Source organism: Podarcis liolepis (assembly GCF_965112155.1).
Source record: "Podarcis liolepis genome assembly, chromosome: 5".
NCBI classification, from domain to species: Eukaryota; Metazoa; Chordata; class Lepidosauria; order Squamata; family Lacertidae; genus Podarcis; species Podarcis liolepis.
Window position 1 is genome coordinate 59,793,941 of NC_139556.1, and position 20,918 is coordinate 59,814,858.

The window sequence follows — 20,918 nt, forward strand, 5'->3', positions numbered from 1 at the left end:
AATGCCCTGATGATTTCCTAGTGTGGGAATCAAATGTTTCCTTGCACAAAGAAAACCTTAAAGTCATTTGTGTGTTTGAGCCAAATGACAAAATGCCTCCAGTGTTTAAAGGAAAGAACAGCGCAAGGGAGATTGGCTCTTCCTACAAGGGACAGGAGAGAACAATGGCAGGCACAGAACACAGGCAATTGTTGTTATTTCTTTAATTTATTATTTATTGAATTTATATGCTTCCCTTCATCCGAGGATCACAGTGCGGTTGAAAATATAAAAACACAAACATATGTAACAGAAAGCTAAAGGTAAAGGTAAAGGGACTCCTGACCATTAGGTCCAGTCGTGACCGACTCTGGGGTTGCGGCGCTCATCTCGCTTTATTGGCTGAGGGAGCCGGTCATGTGGCCAGCATGACTAAGCCACTTCTGGTGAACCAGAGCAGCACACAGAAACGCCGTTTACCTTCCCGCCAGAGCGGTACCTATTTATCTACTTGCACTTTGATGTGCTTTCGAACTGCTAGGTTGGCAGGAGCAGGAACAGAGCAACGGGAGCTCACCCTGTTACGGGGATTCAAACTGCCGACCTTCTGATCAGCAAGTCCTAGGCTCTGTGGTTTAACCCACAGCGCCACCCGCGTCCCAGTCGCTAGGTTGGCAGGAGCAGGGACCGAGCAACGGGAACTCATAGTAACAGACAAAAGCAATACCCCCGTCCCTGCACGGTCTAAAAGGCCATAGGCTCTATAATTAGCCAAAGGCCTGGGAGAAGAGGAATGTTTTTGTCTGGTGCCTAAAGATATGTAGTGAAGGCACCAGGTGGGCCTCCCCGGGGAGAGCGTTCAGGAGAAAGCTGTGGTTTGAGTAAAGCTTTTGACAAAGTCTACCATGATATTCTTGTGGAGAGGCTGGTAACCTGTGAGCTGGACAAGGTAACTGTTAGGTAGTAGCAGTACCACAATATTCTGCCTTGGTCAGACCACACCTGGAATAATATGTCCAATTTTGGGCACCACAGTTTAAGAAGGGTGCTGACAAGCTGGAATGGGTGCATAAATATATGTATTGAAGGTGCCAGGTAAGCCTCACTGGGGAGCGCATTCCACAAACAGGGAGCTACCACAGAAAAGTCCCATTCTCATGTTGCCACCCTCCAGACCCCTCAGGGGGGGAAGCACATGAAGAAGGGTCTCAGGTGGGCCTTTGGGGTCCGGATAGGCAAACCAGAGTTATCCCCTGAACCTTTTAAGCATAGTCCTGCTACTTAGGTTTAATTGCAGGTCACAGCGGTGGCTTGTACCAGTTTGCAAGAAGAGGAGGAGAAGAAATGCCTCCTCAACTGTTTCTCAGTCTACCTACTTCACAGCAACTTCTGGCTCATCAAACTGTTTCTTGCATCTGGATTCTCCATAACACCCTGCAAAACTACTCTCCTTTTCTACTGGATTCCTCTCCTATCCCATCATGACTTTCCTCAGGATTCAGGTCTTATCCTGGCAGGGTTTCTGGGAGCTGTGATAATTGACATTGTGATAAAAGTTTCCGGTCTCTGTTTCAGGGTCTCATTTTGAATGTATATTAGGAAAAAACCTTCACTTTGTTTCCCAATTCTCACAATAGGTTGTCTGTAGTGGGGATCCTTTGGGGCTGTAGATTTCTTTTAAGCTAAGATAACTGGAAGGAGCCAGTTTGGGTGGGTGGATTTCAAGCTCAAAGCTGCTGAAAACATTTCAGGGGTTGTGTGTGTGTGTTTTGTCAATAGCCACTCTGCCTCTCCTGGTTACCTCCCCCCCACTCCCTGTTCATCAGGAGTTGTTGCTGGAATGGACAGAATCACAGCTGATAACAACTGTGCTAGAGAACCAAGGAATGTGTAGAATGAAAGAAACTAATGGAAGTGGTAACATTGATCATAGAATTGTAGAGTTGGAAGGGACCACGAGGGTCTTCTAGTCCAACCCCCTGCAGTGCAGGAATCTTTTGCCCAACATGGGGCTCAAACCCACAACAATGAGATTGAGAATCTCACGCTCTACCGACTGAGCTACCTCGTGTACTTTAAAATAAATACAGTGAAGAAGAACACAAAAGTCTGCCACAATGGATCAGTTCCCATTTGTTATTTGCACAACTTGACTTCTCAGAAGCCAACTGATAGCTTGCAATAAACTAAATGTGTATTTCTGATTTTTAAAAGGTAATCTAGATCTACTATTACTGAAAGCATTATGCAAAGCCTTGCAAATGCTACTGAGGCCACAGGATGGCATTACTTTGTTCTACTGTTTGAATCTTTAATGTAGCCAACTACTAATTAGATAATCATCACCAATTTGAATGTGAACTGATGATACTATTTTGAGTACAGGACCACTCCCTACCTTGGAGGGCTCCAGTTGCCCCCTCTTTAATGGTATTATGACACACTGCAAATATTTCTTTGCCCTGCCAAGGTTCTGTTTTGATTTAGCCTTCTCTCTCTTCCCTTTGTGATTATGTTTGGATAGTCAGCTCTGGTATGGGTTTGTTGTTGTTGTTTTTAAGCTCCCGGCTTTATTTTATTGTTTGATTGTGTTTGTTTTAGTTTGTGATTGCGAGCTACTTTGGGGACTCTGTGAGAGGCTGAAAGGAAGAATGGAAATATTGCAATAGATAAATAAATGAATACTACTCTGAAAGAATATCAAAGTAGTGCACCCAGGCACCATTTCCAGCCCTTACTCAGTCCTTCCTTGCTCAGTTTTCAAGTGGTGCAACAGCACTCTCTTGTTCATGGTACTCAGGGGCAAGTTACCTCTGTTTCTGGAGGTAGCATCCATCCATCATGACTAGCAGACATTGATATCTTCCCCGAAATTGTCTAATCCCCTTTTAACCATCGAGGTTCCTCAATGAAAAGATTGGCAATGGCACAGAAGCTGCCTGAAGTTAGCTTGTCCACTATTGCTGATTGTCTTCTCCATTCCACAGGAGTAGAGGGGTGCTGGGCCCAATCCAGGGATCCGGGATCTGCACTTCCTGATCACGCTGGGCAACAGCTAGACTCACAGCCACAGTTGTAATCCCATATGTGAATTGTGGTGGAGCCTTAGGATGGATCCCATAATCCTCATCAATGAACTTTTCACTCAGTGCTAAAAGTCTTGGTCCCTCCGTATACATTTAGTTGAGGGTTGCTCCCTTAGTTACACCTATAGTTCTGCAATACATGCAAGTGCAAAAGATCACTCTGGGGTTGTTTTGGTGGGGAGCAGCATACATATCAAATCAGTATCTTCTCTTTGAAAAGAATAGGGACACACTCCTGTTGCTGTTCATATGAACATAATTGGATTAGACAAAGTGTCTTCATTGAACCTTTTTACCACATAGGCATCTTAGCCAGCACAGCTTTGATATCCTAGAGAAGACAAAGGCAAATGTGTTGAATGGTGACATAAGGGCCCATCCACAACAGTATCAGTATGCAGTTGTCAGAGAGAAGGCTGAGATAGGCCTCTTATTTTTGACATGCCTTAAAAAAAACACCAGGGTGGGGCCCTAACTAGCTATGCAATCTAGCGCACAATATGATTCTGCTGCCCTTGTATTTCAGTTGGGAAACCACATCGATGAGACAATCAAGAGAAGGATCACATGACTTTCCCAATAAAATTCTGTTGTGATGCCTGGCTTGTTTATCTAGATTTACATTCTTTCTCAGGGTATGAAAGAGCCCACATCTGAGTGGCAGACAAGGAAAAAGAGGGCTTGCTTATTTTGGCACATACTAGATCAAACTTTTCATCTTTTGCTAGCAAGTCATACATATCTCTCTCTCTCTCTCTCTCTCTTTTTCTGTAAATTCGCATCTATATAAATTAGCATATGCCATTTTTATGCAAATACGTGCCCTCTTTAAATGTTCTATTTTGGGAGGCAGTGTGTATGTGGCTACATCTCAGGTGAACTTTGGCAGGCTGTGGATTCTGTCTTGAAGCAACCTGCACTATTGCTTTGGCAGAAAAAGTTCGGTATTTGGCTCCTGGTGCTGCCTCTTCCCATCTCACCACCCTGATAATCCTCACTGAGAATGCCCTCTGAAACATACCATCCATGTGGCAACTATATATCACTTTCCCCAAATACCTCTCACTTTCACAGCTTCTCTTTACAGCAAGCAGAAGGGGCCACACCAGGAGTTTCTGGGGGCTCTTCTGCTGTGGAATGTTTTGCTTTGGAAAAATCAGGCACACCTGCCACCCAAGAACTCTGAGCTCCCCCCTTGGACATGTTGAGTTCCAGTTTATACTTCTAATAATAATAAAAAAAGGATTTTTCTGCCTAGAGCTTGCTTCCTAAGTAGTCAGTGAAAAAAGTGTCTAGTTACAATTGTGGTTTCTCTGTAGAGCAGAGCCAGGAGTAGAGAAGGAGTTTTCTGCTGGGCTTCGCTCGTGGCCATTCAGCAGGAAAACAAGTCTAGTGGCTAATCAGGCAGGCTTTGGTGGAAGTAGTGCTGTTTGTGTGTGTTGAGGGGCGGGAGAGAGGAGAGGGCTGGGATCAGGGGATCACGTTTCATTGTGACATCACTGGTCCTCATTCCAAGCAGAGATGCAGACAAACTAATCCACTGGAAAAGGCAAAAATCATCCAGCTTAACCCGGTTGGAGGGGATATTCAGGACGACATTGGAAGCAACTGATCACCAGGATTTTGAACCAGCCACAGGCTGTACCTAGTCTGAGCAGAGGTAGGTGCATCCACCACTGTATGGGGAGCAGAGCTGCATGATTATTATTTTTTAAATGAGATATTTTAGGGCTACACGGTCTACTGTATATAGTATGCAAGGAACTGGAGAGTTCTCAAAAGAAGGAATATTCATTACCATGATTTACTGGATTGAGGCAATTCAAGTCAGGTCTAGCATTTAAAATAAAGGAGGGTAAATATTTGCATGGTGAGACACTTTCAAATACTGGAGCTTCCTAAACCTTCCTTTCAAGGTTAAAGCATGGTCCTCCAGACCAGCTGCTCAGATTAACTTTCTGACAGTAAGAGCTGTTTGACAGGGGAACAAATTCCCATTAGAGGTGGTGAATTCTCCTTCCTTGGAGGTTTACAAGCAGAGCTTGGATGGCCGTCTGTCATGGATGATCTAGCTGAGATTTCTGCATGGGGGAGGGTTTGGTGTAGATGACCCTCAGGGTCCCTTCCAACTCTACAATTCTATGATTCAATGAGCTCCTTGACCATTCCTGAAATCTCAAGGTATCCATTGATTTCTGAAACTCTTGGAGTCAATTCTGGAAAAATGAGCATTTCAGACTTGGCTCCAGGTTTTCAGCCACAGGAGATACATATCCTTGGAACCATTTAAGCATTGGTTGGATAAACATCTGTCATGGATGGGATGGGTCCAAGGAATCCTGTCTACAGGCAAAGCATGAAACAGTTGGCCTTTAAAATCGCTTCTCGCTGTGTCTCTAGGGGCCCTGACGCTTCCATTATTTCCCCTGGTCCCCTGCGCAAAGTTCCTCTAAAGATGTATCTAAAGTCTAGCAAAGTTTTCAGTTAGCAGGGAGAGAATAACATTGTTGAACAGTAATATTCCTGAGGGTGTTTGGAAACTGAGTTACAGCACTTCATTCATTCTGATGTATTATATTTAGCATCATACTGTTATTTACATCACAGTCCTAGACATGTTTACTCAGAAACAAGTCCCACTGTGTTCAGTGGAGCATACGCCCAGGTAAATGTGCATATGGCTGCAGCCTTAACTTCACAGCAATTGAGCCATCATAGGGCCCACCCAAACAACTTTTTTATTGCATGTTCATGATAATTTGTGATAATGATGGTATCAGGGGTGGTCATACACAATCTTGCTTTCGATACTGTTTGCAACAGCAAATGTTTTGGGGTGTTCATACTGCCTCATTTCCATTCAGTGCATATCCTGCAACTTCCTGCTGAAATTCCAAAACTTTTTATACCACAGATGTTCAGGGTGTTGTCCTGCATATGTCCCACTATAGTCTCTCCAGGCAGCAATAATTTGGTAACATTGGGGAAGCACTGAAGAACAATTAATGATATATAATAAATCCACCACTGTTGTGTCAAGAATATGTTGCAAAATTCCTCTGCAATAAAATATGTTGTAAAAATCATCCACAATAAAACACATTGCAAAATTCATCCACAACCAAACACTAGAGACCTTCCCTGAGTCTTTCTCTCCCCCCCCCCCCGTATTATTATCACCAGAGTCTCAAGACCTAGTATGTTGGCAGAAGTGTAATTTCTAGCTCACCAATAAAAGTTGCTATCATCATGGTAGCTAACTAAAGGTCTGGTATGAAATGTGCATGTTTGTGGTTAGGAGGGAGTGGGGAGTAAAGGAGAACAATTCTGGGAAGGCTTGGCTGTCACAAGATAGCCCTTAATGCCTGGGGCTATACAGAGTGTGTTTTCTATAAAACAATAGAACTCCTTCTGTTATGGATTAGTTTCATCTGAAATGCCATGCAATTTTTTCTTTAGCGCTTGTCTGTAAGTGAGAATATTGCTAGCAGTGCTCATTAGTGCACTTCCATAATAACAGAGTGTGGTTTCTATCTCCAAAGTTAGGGGGGGATGCAGGTTGTCGTGTTAGTCATTAGGACCTGGCTGGACAGAGAAATCTAGAGGAGATGGTACAAAAAAGCATCTGAAATACTAGGTTCTGTCTTCAGACCTGAGGCGTGTGTGTTCTAGTGATACAGAGCAGCCCAGAGGAGTTGGGTTATTTTATTTATTGCTGAGGATATATCTGTTTGTCTATTAGACCAAAATAGGTAGGTGGATCTAGGATCCTAGCTTTTGGAGGCAAGAGGCATGAAATAGACATTACCATGGAGGAGTGGGAATGGGGGTGGTAAAGGTGATAAGAACCAAGGATAATGTACTGGGGCGGGGGGGGGGGGGAGAACCTGCTTGACACTTAATTGGCTGCAACTGCAAGTGAGTGACAGAAATAGCAATTGCATCCCCTCTTCCTTACCCAAGGGCCATTTCTTTCAGAACAACTGTTAACTACCTGATACAATGCAACAGATGTCCCTGTCTCAGTGGCAGCCGCATGGCTGAAGTCAAACAACCCCCAATATTTTGAATGAACCAGCCTAGAAAAATGATCATGGACAAGAATAACTTCGTGCTGAGTGAATATTTTCACAGCATGACTGCTCCCTCATTGACCTCACAGGCTTTGTTCTAAAAGGAAGCTTGTACAATATACATGAAAGGCAAGCTTGGGAATTAACATTCATAGCCTTATGGCAGAGAAAGCACAGCGGCTTAAATAAACCAGGGCTTGAGTTCCTGGCTTGGGACAACAATAGCCCATAACCACCTGTTAGCTATTATATTTTTCAATGCTAAAATAATTGTAAATAAACTGTGATCTGAAATGATCGAAATGCGCTTTTACTATTGTTCTGGATATAATACCTCACGTTTAACTTTCCTGTCTGCCTGATGAAACATCTTGCAGTTCTATATATTGTATGGGCGACTCTCAACTTTCACGGGAGTTACATTCCGGTGATAGCGTGTAAAGCTAAAATAACGTATAGTCAAAATACATTGATTTCAATGGTGGGTGGGATTGCCTTTTTCCCCAGTTGATGTCCCTTGTTCCTCATATAGTTCCACAGGAACACAAGAAACTGCCTTATACCAAGTCAGCCCAGTGGTCCATCTAGTTCAGTATTGTCTACACTGATTGGCAGGAGGTCTCCAGGGTTACAAGAAGGGGACATTCTCAGCCCTACTTGGAGGTATGGCCACTGAGCCACAACCCTTCCCCACACCTCAGGGATTTATTAAGTGGTTGTCTCTGAATATATCCCCCTTTTCTAAGTTCTGTTTCTTTTTTGCAGGGACTGATGGCCTTGTAGAGAAGATTGCAGTGAACGGTGCTGAGGACCCAAGTGTCCAAGGGATGTTTTTCGGCAAGGGTGATGAATGGATGGCAAGTTCCAGGAAGCTTGTGAGAATGTCTCGGCCTGCTAACTTAGTCACCTTTCTCTTGCTGTTTTTGTGCTGGGATGTACTCAGTCGAGCCCTGCCTGTCGGCCCAGATTACTTGCAGCGTGGCTGGCAGAGGCTTCTGGAGGAGGGGGAAAGCTGTGTGCAATGTAGATTGGAAGAATGTCCCACGCCACGTGGCTGCCTTGCTGGGGTGGTGCTAGATGCTTGTGACTGCTGTTGGGAGTGTGCCAATCTGGAGGGCCAGATCTGTGACTTGGACAATACCAACCACTTCTATGGCAAGTGTGGGGATCACTTAGAGTGCCGCCTTGATTCCGGGGATCTACGGCACGGTGAGGTGCCTGAGCCTCAGTGCACTTGCCAATCTAGCCAGGCTCTCTGTGGCTCCGATGGCAAGACCTATGCCCAAATATGCAAATTTCAAGAGGTGCATAACTCCCATCCAGAGGCTAATCTCACTGTGGCCCATGAAGGACCCTGTGAATCAGGTAAGGCTTTTGCAGGTTTTCTCTAAATTTCCAAGTGAAGCTGCAAGCGATGATTTGGAAATAAAATGAGAAGGCATTTCTCCACATTTACATTCCAAGAAAAAGGGGCATTTGGGAAATGAAACAGACAGACAGCTTTAAGCTGGACAAAAGAGAAATGGGGAATGCTTTGACAGCTACCTTAAACTTGTTCAAGCTTTTGTTTTTCCCCAAGCCCAGTACAATGACTGGTTGCAAGATGAGCGCCGCAACCCCAGAGTCGGCCATGACTGGACCTAATGGTCAGGGGTCCCTTTACCTTTACAATGACTGGTAGAAGTGTTCCAGGGTCTCATGCAAAGATCTCCCCCATCACTTGTCATGTGAGCTTTTTAAACTGGAAATGCCAGGTATTAAACCTCAACCTAGGACTTTCTGTATGCAAAGCACAACCTCACCTTAAGAGTGATGCACAGACCTCTTCACAGCGCACTGTAATTATTTTCTATGGAAAGCTGTGAAGACCAAGATCATGGGGTTCCACCTCCCCAAAAGCAGTACGTAATTGAAAATAAGGCCTGTATGGTTGTTAGGGGACATCTCCAGTGCTTAGAGTGAACCTAAACATCTGGCCAGAAGCCTCTTAAATGGCAAAGTGAGACCAGTCTTCTTTTTCAGCCTGTGTCATTTTCCCATGTGTTCAATCACATTTCCATTCCAGCCTATTTCATATCATCTGGATATTTTTTGTTGCCACTGAAAAATCCAGGATTATTTTTTTGTATTGACCAATGTTTTTAAATATTTAAAGGTAAAGGTAAAGGGACCCCTAACCATTAGGTCCAGTCGCGGATGACTCTGGAGTTGTGGTGCTCATCTCGCTTTACTGGCTGAGGAAGCCAGCGTACAGCTTCCAGGTTATGTGGCCAGCATGACTGAGCTGCTTCTGGCGAACCAGAGCAACGCACGGAAACGCGTTTACCTTCCCGCCGGAGTGGTACCTATTTATCTACTTGCACTTGATGTGCTTTCGAACTGCTAGGTTGGCAGGAGCAGGGACCGAGCAACGGGAGCTCACCCCGTCACAGGGATTTGAACCGCCGACCTTATGAACGGCAAGCCCTAGGCTCTGTGGTTTAACCCACAGTGCCACCCATGTCCCTCTTTTAAATATTAACTATCCCACAAAAGACACATTTCTAAACCAATTTTCCCTTGAAGCACATTTTTCTAAACATATTTTATTCTAAAATATACATGCTGATGTGCATTTTTTTAACCTGGGGACTACCTCACAACATTTGGAGAAAAAATAGATTGCTATTTAGTGTGCATGTTGCATAGTCAGGTCCAGAAAAGAAAGGACTGTGCCAACATGTGCATATCTTAAAAGAGATGGAGCAATTCTGCTGGATTCCTTTGGAGGGGAACGATAGAAGAAATCCAAGGTGTTGGGGCAGGATGGTGTTGCTGGGATTGCTAACATTTGGTCTCACAACACTACACTATTTGGAAAATCCAACTGAAACTTAAGAAGGTGCCTCAAATTAGCCAGAGACTCTTTGGTGAACTGATCAAGGATTATCCATTCTGCAGCTCTCAAGTAGGGAGCTATCTATCCCACCCAACACTTGGCACCCAATCCTTTGTTAACTGGAGATGCTGGAGATTGACCTTGGGGACTTCTGCATGCAGAGTATATGCTCTACCACAGAGCTATGGTCCCCTCCCTGTGCAGCCAACCTCACAACAGGAGGAAGAGAGGGACTAGGAGGCTTAAAATGTAGCCAAAGCATCTGACAGTAAAGCAGGCTGATTAGCAGCTGCCACAAGGATGTCACGTTTCTGCTGGAACATGAGACTCAAGCGACATTCCCTGAGAAGCACTTCATTTAAACGAGTATGACAAAGCTCTGGACCACCGTTTAGGGGCCAAGGGCTGTGGTTCACAGATGTGCCATGATGCAAACACATGCTTGACTAACAACTGCTGGTGGGCATGGCGAAGAGGACTATTCAGCTCAGTCATAAAAAGCCTGGCTTTTTTCTGTTTATAAGAAATAAGGCAGCATAATGCAACAGTTGTACAGAACAATGTGCTTGATTATTATTGTGGTGGTTGCTGCTGCTGCACCTAAAATTGCTAGTTGCTGAACAAAAATATTAAAATTACACAGGCGCTGCTTGCAGGCTGACAATCGAAAGGTAAATATCACTTCATGTACTAGAAGGATTACTTGGAAAACACACCTAAATCAGATCTCAGCTAGAACAAGCTGAGAGAACCAATCTATAAAATTCAGCATGAAAATATTTTGTCTTCATATACAAGCAACCCAGAGATTATTTCTCTCAGATAGTTTTGGGTCTTTTCCAGAGCCCCACATCATATCGCCTCCCTATGACATCTGGAACATCACTGGGCAAGATGTGATCTTTGGCTGTGAGGTCTTTGCATACCCCATGGCATCTATTGAATGGAGAAAGGAGGGATCAGACATGCTGCTTCCTGGAGATGACCCCCACATCTCGGTTCAGGTGAGCTACAAGTTCCAGTAAGAGCTCAGGGGGAGAATGGTTTGTGTTTATGGGGCAAGTCTGAAAAAGGATTTTGCAGCAAAAGATACTCAGATTACTCAGTTATTTGGAAGGCCTAATTTACCTTCTTTTAGCAACTGCATCTCATGTTTAGCATCTTCCATCACTTAGGCTGACCTTAGGTCTTCTGCCCGCCAACCACAGATATGCCACAGATGAACTTTCATTTTCTTCAGAATACAGTGGTACCTCGGGTTAAGAACTTAATTCATTCTGGAGGTCCATTCTTAACCTGAAACTGTTCTTAACCTGAGGTACCACTTTATCTAATGGTGCCTCCAGCTGCTGCTGTGCTGCCACCGCACAATTTCTGTTCTCATCCTGAAGCAAAGTTCTTAACCCGAGGTACTATTTCTGGGTTAGCGGAGTCTGTAACCTGAAGCATCTGTAACCTGACGTACCACTGTATTTTTTTTTTTGTTTTTTTTTGCTGCTGAAAAAACAGTTGCATCCCTGCACGTACATTTCCTTTGTTACAGTGAAGTTCAATTATCTTCTATTTTTTACTGTTCCCCTTTGAGGAAGAATAATACACGTATCCACAATGGCAGATGTGGAATATTGTACTCACTGTGCATAACCCTAAAAGGCTCGCCAAGTTATCTTCAGAAGGGTTAACAGGCTTGGAGCTCCATCCCAAAATAGAACTTGAGAGGCTGTAGGGCAGCCGCTTGTATACCCTTCTATTTAAAGGGCGTGTAAGGAAGTCCTGGGAAACTTTTATAGAAACTACAAATCTTTATTATTATTGTATGGAATGTTTGGGTGAGGCGAAAACTACATCACTGCTGGATTGAGAAGCTTGGGGAAGCTCCATGATTCAGGCAGGGGGAAAGTAGTGTTATGCTTCTGATGGCATCTTCCAGCTAGAATGAATTTCAAGTCACTTTCCTTGACTGCATTTTCTGGCTGGACCACACAACAGGGATGAAACCCAACAAATGAAAACTGGAACCAGAAACAGCTTTCCCACAGGGAAAAGCTGAAACAATGGAATAATCTCCAGAGAGAAACTCCAATTTCTGCGAGTTAATTAAAAACAGTTTAAATGAAACATTATGGAATATATTGCGCAGAAAAATCTTCAGTGTGAGGGTAGGTATTAAACCAGATGATGCTACCAAGCTCCTAATGCACCCCTAAATCCCCATGCACCCCTACAACTTTAGGATTCTATCTTTAAAATGGAATGGAAATCCTAGGCAGGTGGGAAGTGGTCTTCATCAAACACAGTAGTATTTACATTCTGGCAATCTCAGAAAGGATCAGTCAGTCCCACTGGAGGATCCTTAGTTTAAGGTTAGGTTTCCCAGTTTAATCAGGAAATCTACTGGTTTGTGACTGCTTATTTTAGTCTCTTGCATAGACTTGTATAGCTTTGTAAGAATGCAGAGAAACCTAGTTTTCATTTTAAAAGTTTCTAGACCTCATCTTAAAACTATATGTATGTAGACATATAGTTAAGTATGTAGACATAATCTTCTAAGAGCTGAGAAATCAAAGGGGATGTGGGTGTGGCTTTCAGCAATTGAGAGTGAAGTTTTTGAGTCCCATATAAAGCTTTTTGATTCAATCCATGGCAAGCGGTCCCTCTCCTACTGACTCCACAAACCCTTCATTTTCTCCTCTTTTCTATTCCAGCCCCTGCCAAGACATTACAAATTCTGGAATTAGTTTCAGTGTTGCGCTGCTATTAGATAAGCAAATGACTATTTCAAAGTGATCTTTTAAATTCTGTGCTTCATGCGTTTCTGCCCATTGGTGAGGTAACATCACTTTTTGGACGTGATTCTGTGCTCTCTGAGTTGACAAAAGAAAGAGAAAGACAGAGCCTGTACATTCACTTTCAGAGAAAAGCTGCTTGTATCCTGTTTACAAAGGAGACTGAGAAACAAGAAGACAGTTTGTGGTCACTTTCCAGTCCGTTCTGATTTATGCTCTAAAAGAAAAGAGAGAGTGTGCCATAGTACAGTTTGCTACATCTGCAAGAAATTTAGATTGTTTTCCAGTTCAGAGTGGGGGTGAGGGGAGACTTGGTATTTCACAGCAGGCTGAGATGTCCTAGAGAATACACAAGTACAAAATACGTATGCGCAGTGGCGTAGCGTGGGTTCTCAGCACCCGGGGCAAGGCAAGTAATTTGCGCCCCCTAACCCATGGATTTTAGCACTCGAGTCTCTTCCGCGCCCCCCCCCGATGTTGCGCCAGGTGCAGCAGGCCCCCCTGCACCCCCCACGCTACGCCACTGCTCCCACCACAAGTCTTCAGGACAGCCATCCGAAGGTTGGCACGAGGAGAAGGTCTCTCCGCCCCACCGCCAGGCTTCGGAGCAGCCTTCCGAAGGCTGGCGCAGGGAGAAGGTCTCTCCGCCCCACCGCCAGGTTCGGAGCATCCTTCCGAAGGCTGGCGCGGGGAGAAGGTCTCTCTGCCCCACCGCCAGGCTTCGGAGAAGCCTTCCGAAGGCTGGCGCGGGGAGAAGGTCTCTCCGCCCCACCGCCAGGCTTCGGAGCAGCCTTCCGAAGGCTGGCGGCGGGAGGTCTCTCCGCCCCACCGCCAGCCTTTGGAGGAGGTCCGAGGACAGTGGGGTTCCTGCTTCCTCGAGGAGGGCCGGCCAAATGCGCCCCCCCAAATGTTGCGCCCGGTGCGGCCGGCACCCCTGGCACCCCCCACGCTACGCCACTACGTATGCGTCCAAGTGTGAAATGTGAGTGCATATGTATGTCTTTAAAAAACCCAGAAGTGGGCCACCTTTCTTGTTTATGTGTACCCAAACACTCAGGATGGTGGGATATCCCATTTAAAGTGAGAACAAGGAATATGGTGGAATCCTACAGTTTCCAAATATGTACAGAGATGACAGAAAGAGACTAATTGTTTGCTCTAACTGCTGGGATTAGGAAAAGAGAAAAAGGGTCTAAGTTATAGGAAGACAAATAATAAAGAAGAAATATGCATGCCTCAGAGGTCGTGGAGACCTTTTAAAGTGAAACATTCAGTCTTTTTGGCCCTGCTTTAGAACAGGAAAATGAGTCAACAGCTTTTGCATTCCAGGTGTGTGGCTTTCTAAATAACAAAAGATATCCTATGTGACAGTGGTAGCATTTATAAATGACAAGATATGCTTGAGCAAGAAAATATATTTCAGAGAACATGATAGTGCTTCACCTGAAAGGAGGGCAAATGGAGCAATACTAAAACTGAGATTTGACTCTGTGCAACCAATACCTTAGATATGCCTGAATTGATTGATTTGTGATACAGAGACTATCTCAATAACTCCCCAGTGGAGATTTCAGCAGCATTCCACTTGCTGTAAAGTTTTTAATAATGGAATTGTGTCTCTCCTGTTGGTATATAACTAACTCTAGTTTAGGGGAGGCCCTCAGAAATATGAAGTGACCAGCTGGCTGCAGATTCAAGCTGTGCGGGTAACTGATGAGGGGACTTACCGCTGCTTTGCGAGGAACAACGTTGGGCAGGTGGCAGCTCCAGCCAGCCTCATGGTTCTCACTCCTGGTAAGTAGTTCCTACTCTTCCTCTCCTCCTCCTGACAGATTCATTGTGTTGACATTTCAGGCCCAGCACACCAAACACCCTTTGCCATATGTGAGAGCAGGTCTTCAATGTCTCTTTAATCTTCCCCTCTTCTGAGCTATCTGATATTATTCAGCCATCTGCTGATTTGATATTCTTCAGGCAGCCGCTGCTATCAGTGCTCCTTAACTACCAAGTAGTGTTTCATATATCCTGTGTAACCAACTGCGTTACGATTGAAGTTTTTTTTAAAAAAAGAAGAATCAAATGGTTTATCCATAACTACTGACTATACCAACCTAGTCCTTGGTAAAATGTTGTTAACAGTGTTTTCTAAATAAAAGGAATTCAGATATATGGAATACCATTTCCTCACACTCAGGGCAGAACTACACATTAACAAAACATGGTTGCCAACAAAACTGGCAGTCCTGTGTCCATTTCCCCTAGATTACATCCTCATTACAATCAACATTTTCCCACCCCCTTTAGTAGCAGCAAGTCCTGTGTGTAAAGGGATTTTCAAAAAGCTAATGTAATGCTGTCAAGATATGAGGGTAGTTGAACTACATGCTACAAAGGAACAAGTGGGGTTCTTAACAGGGGGCTCCCAGTTTCAGTGAAAACCATGTGCTTCCCATAATGTTTAGTTCTTCTCTATGGTCACAATTCAACACAGAGTTAAGCAGTTCCATGGCAGATATCTTCTGGGCCCAATTCTACTTTTTGTTCACTGTATCAGGATATCCCTCTTTAGCATTCAATTTAAAATATCTGCAAAAACAATTAACACCAAATATTAGCTTAAGCGTGCTATTGTTTGTGACATGTGTGCTTGGTTGATTTATTGGTTTGGTGAAAAGAAATGCAGACAAAGACATGGAGATAAAATGTTTGACAAGTTGTTTGTCAGATGAGGCAGCTGCTTCAAGCAATGGATGCTGAGATGTGGACAGGGATGGTAGCCAATTCTTTCTGAACCCCTGTTCCAGCTATTCTCCTATGTTAGAGACTAGAGAAGGGTGTGTCATGGGACCTGCACTGAGTCCCCCAAGGATGATTAAGATTCAGCTGTCAATCTGGTAAGTTTCTGCCCATGGAATGGGGTAGTGGTGACATCTTGTCCTTCACCTCAGGCAGCAGAACTGAGTCTTGGGCCAGCCCTGTTCCTGGCTGCTTGTAAAATGGACAACATCCAAATATCCCCATGAAAGATAGCAAAGAATACAAACACTGTACAAGGACTAATTATTTGCTTTGTGCCCTGTACTTGCAGATCAGCTGAACATGACTGAATTGGCTCTGCCCAAGATGCCCAGACTAGGGCCAGACGATGACATGGAGAGTGACGATGACTCATATGACTATTACTGATGGCACATGCATGAGGGAGCTGTCAAAGTGAAGAGCAATGTACATCTATTCCATTTTGAACATTTGCCTCCTCATCTACTGCAGACCTCTGAGATAGCCAGTACTGAACCTTTGTGCTGAAAATCTTCTATGGACAGTTTGGATATCAGTTAATTTTGGATGGGGAAGATTTATGTATTTAATCATTTGACCCCTTCTTTTGTTAGGTGAAGGGGACAACAAGCAAGTGGAAAGAGGGGTTGTTGTGGTTTTTTTAGCTGATCCTAGAGCAAATGGGCATTAAATGTTACTTTGATCACCTTTGGAGAATATAGTTTCTTTGACCTTGCACATCTCAACACTCATGTAAACTCCCCCTTGGGGAAACAAGAGGCTTTATCCTCAATGCAGATAGCAGATACAAGATCCTTAGTTGAGAATAGAATATGGTGGGGGAAGCACCAAAAAAACCCCAACCCCTCCACACCAGGGTCCCAATCCAGATTGCCCCCCATACTTCAATTTACTTTAAAAAAAACCAGTTATGCAACTGCTAATTGCATGAATGATATTTTGACTAGTTTGATCAGAGACCAGGGCTTCATCTAGACAATTTGATGGCACAGCACAGACTCTAGAGAAAAGACAAAGCTATGAGACCCCTTATTGGGATGAGAACCCATCCTGTTTCTTCTGTTCCAGATGCTCTACACATGCTTGTTCTCTACCCTGCCCACGATTCCTTTGTTCCTTACCTTAAAGACTGCAAGTTGTCTTCTTAGCCTTGATCTGTACTTCTGTTTGGTCTGCTTCCTCAGTTTGGATCAGCTCTTACCCTCCAGATCAACTGCAGTGGCATTGTATGAGACACTATTCGCCATATGAGCTGAATGCCTTGACGATTTTAAAGTGAAACCACCACTCACATGTAGCAGTAGATATGAAGCCTCTTATGCAAATACACTGGCATGATCAACTCTTCCATACTCAAGACAGTGCGGATAGGTATACAGTAGGGATGCATATCCCTGCAATCCGCTGAATCTTCAGGGCTCTGCCCAGGTCCAAACCCTCACTGGTCCTGCTCTGTATCTTCCTTTAGTGACTTCATCTGGCTGAAATGTGTCCTTTAACTGTGGTTACAACTCTTGCTTGCCTGGATGGACAGTGGTGTGTGTCTGACCACACCGACCACAGGTATGCTGTCCCCAAAAGGTTAACCACAAATGAATGTGGGGCCCTTGGCTGAAAAATGTTCCCCATCCCTGGTGTACAGCAATGTAACAAGATTGACCTTTGAATAAGAACCACAATTCTCACTCCTGAAAATAAAGCAGACCTGGGAGAATCTCACTTTAAAGCGCAATTGGAGGCCTGACTTCTATGCAGCAGCTTCTCTCAAGCCTTTTGTACAGATTCATCTGTGATCTCATTTGTGTGATTATATTTGTTACAGAGCCAGTGTGGTGTAGTGGTTAAGAGCGGTAGTCTCGTAATCTAGGGAACCGGGTTCGCGTCTCCGCTCCTCCACATGCAGCTGCTGGGTGACCTTGGGCTAGTCACACTTCTCTGAAGTCTCTCAGCCCCACTCACCTCACAGAGTGTTTGTTGTGGGGGAGGAAGGGAAAGGAAAATGTTAGCCGCTTTGAGACTCCTTAAAGGGAGTGAAAGGCGGGATATCAAATCCAAACTCTTCTTCTTCTTCTTCTACTGTCCTTTGCTTTCTAACAAAATCAAAAGCAGGGCAGGGTGGAAAGCATTGTATTTCCTGAAGTGCTAGCGGACAAATCCACTTTCCCACTGCGTTTTCAAAGGTCTTTTCAGGTCTCATCAAAAGTCCTGAGGGAGCAGCTCCTGAGGATGTGTACACATCTGTTTTGTCCTTCACAGCTGAGATCCTTAGATGAAACTCTGGTTTCTGGGTGCCTCCCCCAGGAATAAAATCATATGCTCATTCAGAAGAGCTGGTGGGTAGTCCTTTGCCAAACCAGGATTTTCAACAAACAAGAGATGAACAGAATGGTCTCTTTATAGGATTCGTATGGGCTCCTTTTGATTCTTGGAAATGGATTGTTTTCAGTTCTGGAAGCAATTAATCAATTTATAAACTGGTCTCAGAGCAGCTGACACATAAACACCGCATACACTATGTGAGCAGATCACAAGCTTGGAGGACTCATATAAACTTGGATCTGATGGTCACTGCTGCAGTGTGCTAAATGAAATGTGCATGAGCAATGTGCCATTCTACAGGGAACAGTATGCCTGCTTCCCCTGTTCACATGATATGGGGTTTACAATGAATGCCTGCAGAGTGATAGGATATAATCCAATCTATACACATTCAACAGACCTTGTGAACAGATCCTATGTGCATACAGATTGTATGCATGTAGGCCCTGTGTGTGTAATCTGGGACAGTACAGTAGTTCCCAATGCTTTTTTTTCACCTGGACCACTGGAAAATCGCTGAAGGTGTTGCCAGATCACTTAATGATTCCCTCCCCCTGAATTTTATAAGCCTTCACTCTCTTTCTTTTTCTTCTCGCTGCTTCCTTCGCTTCTATGAACCAACTCTCCACTCCTTTCCAAGTGCCTTTTCAGCCTCTTTCTCTGCTTGAGATCTTGCTGCCATGGCTTTATTCTTTTGAGTACAGCAGAGCATCCTCCCTGCTCGATCACCAGGGCCAAAGAAGGTTGGGGTCTAAGAATGATAGAGCAGCAGCTGTGTGTGCCCACAATATTCGTCACTCACACATAGCTCTGCCGCCCTGCAGAGTCGCTGCTGTGGGCCACCTGTATAAAGCTCATGGACCACAGCTGGTCCATGGACTGTGCTTTGGGAGCCCCAGATCTGGGACCTTTCAAAAAACAGGATCCTCAACTGTGCAGAAAAGCCAATGTGTGTTTAGTTTGTACAAAGGTAGGCTCTATTGAATGTTGGAGGCAGAGGCAGTGGATGTACTCATTCGACACCTCATGTTGTTTGTGCGTAAGCAGAGTTAAATGGCCAATTCATAGGTTTAGGTGTACTGTGGAAACCAAGTGTACTGTGGAAACCAACTGTATGTGTGTGAGGTTTCCATAGTTGCTACCAGACTCAGCATCAGCACCCCGGGCAATGTAGGGGTCCCAACCCTGGGAGGGCTTGCTCCTGCCCACTCAGGCCCTTTGCACTGAGCAATTGAATCTGGGAGCCACTGATTCTCACAATGCCTATGAGTGACACCTACACCAGGAGCTTTGTAGGAAATTTAAAAGGCAGTTCCCACCGGGCTCTGAACAGAGCTCTGCTGCCTATGTTAGGGGCCCACACAGTGTGATGCTGACATTCAATGCAGCAGCTCAAACAGTACAACTAGGGGTACCATGGGATTTTCAGGTTGGTCTAAGAGAGGAACAGGTATGCTAAGTGGAGGCTGAATTCTACCAATGTACAATATTGCTTTCACCTCTCACCTAGAAGGTTAGATTGAGGAGAGTCTGCTCTCAGAATGCAAGTTTGAAGCATATGTGCCGCCATCAGATGCACTTGCTCTCACCTATTACCTATGCTGAGTGAACAGTGAGCAAAATGACCAGTTCACACAATGGTTAATCTTCATCTCAAGCAATGAAATTAGCATTCAAGCTTCTTCTCACTTCTGACAGACACTGCACTCATCTTTAAACAAAGCTCTTTGTGACCCTTGCAAGTTATTGCAAGCAAATATGGTGCAACATGATTGTTGTATTTACTGTATGATAAACATAAATGAATTGTCCCCAGGAAATCATGTGTTGACATGCATAAACCCATCAGTAAGTATTAGAACTGTGGGACAAAGAGAAAATTATACACAGCAGCTTTCTTAACCAACTAAAAAGATTTCCCCTCTGCTTTCCACAATGCACAATTGACCTGTGGAATTGATTACCGCTGGAAGTTGAAACGGTAAGATGTGTAAAGATGTTTTTAAATAAAAAGGATTCATACTTATTGAAGATAGGGGTATTAACTGGGGTCAAGCACAGGTGGGATAGGAAACAAGTACACTTTCCTGGGAGAGGAATCCCAGGCTGCAACCCTATTATTATGAAGAGAAAAAATAGGCTAAATTGCATAACATGTTTGAGGATGTTTATAAAAGCTTCCTATAACTGTACAGGGTTACCAATATCTTGTTAAGATATTGTAAAATTTTCTGGAGCCAATAATAATTCATTAATTCCATTTTTATCTTTCCTTTCCTTTAAGGAACTCAGAGCAGCGCACATGGCTCCCCTCCGCCTTTTATCAATATGAAAGCTCTGTGACATAGCTTAGGCTTAGAGGTGGTGACTGGCACAAGGGGATCTGTGGGGATCTAAACCCAGGCCTCCAGGGTCCTAGTCTGACACTCTAGCCACTGCATCACACTTCCCCTTAAAGACTCAGTTAGAACAGAATAAGCAACATTCTGAAAAGTGAGCTGCTGGCCCAGGCCTTCCTTTAGAAGAGAGAGAGAGCGAGAGCGAGAGCGAGAGAGCGAGAGCGAGAGAGAGAGAGAGAGAGAGAGAAGTCCCCTCCACAAATTATCCCCCATGCATTCATTAATTATACCTGTGTATAATTAACATGTACGCAAGCCATATTGCCATGCCTGGCTTTAGATACAAGCCAGACAGCCAGTAATGTAAGGCGCTTAAACAAAGGGAGCTAACAGAAACTAAAGGATACCAGTTTTAAAAACAGACAAAACCTTTCTTCTTATTAAAAAAGAAAAAGAGAAAAGAACCAGAGAAATTAATGGGGGAGGAGGGGTGATTAGCTTCAGCAATGGAATGAACATATAGTAAGATGTTCAGTGCATTCATCCTCATACCTTGAGCTTCCTGAAGCATCAATGTCTGTTTAATGTTTGTGTCATTACAGCTGTCCTTCCCCCCTCACCCCTGCACCCCACACGGCTACATGCAAGTGTTTCATCAT

The 20,918-nt window shown here is 44.2% G+C and overlaps 1 protein-coding gene across 2 annotated transcripts; it reads left to right on the forward strand.

The window, feature by feature from the left end:
• The first annotated feature begins 4,526 nt into the window (after positions 1 to 4,526).
• On the forward strand, positions 4,527 to 16,291 carry KAZALD1 (Kazal type serine peptidase inhibitor domain 1). Of its 2 annotated transcripts, none has more exons than XM_083505255.1 (5): positions 4,527 to 4,725; positions 7,904 to 8,503; positions 10,860 to 11,020; positions 14,449 to 14,596; positions 15,891 to 16,291. In XM_083505255.1, the coding sequence occupies exons 2-5, from the start codon at positions 7,966 to 7,968 to the stop codon at positions 15,986 to 15,988; spliced, it is 945 nt and encodes a 314-aa protein (XP_083361381.1). In that variant the 5' UTR covers positions 4,527 to 4,725; positions 7,904 to 7,965; the 3' UTR covers positions 15,989 to 16,291. The 2 variants fall into 2 exon arrangements, with proteins under 2 accessions (XP_083361381.1, XP_083361380.1); XM_083505254.1 differs by lacking the exon at positions 4,527 to 4,725 and adding an exon at positions 7,669 to 7,801.
• The last annotated feature ends 4,627 nt before the right edge of the window (positions 16,292 to 20,918 follow it).

Bases quoted from the DNA above. Each gene is read 5' to 3' on its own strand.
- KAZALD1 (XM_083505255.1), top strand. From the start codon at position 7,966: ATGTTTTTCGGCAAGGGTGATGAATGGATGGCAAGTTCCAGGAAGCTT. The intron at 8,504-10,859 runs GTAAGGCTTTTG...GGTCTTTTCCAG, and splicing joins TGAAGGACCCTGTGAATCAG to AGCCCCACATCATATCGCCT. The intron at 14,597-15,890 runs GTAAGTAGTTCC...CTGTACTTGCAG, and splicing joins CCTCATGGTTCTCACTCCTG to ATCAGCTGAACATGACTGAA.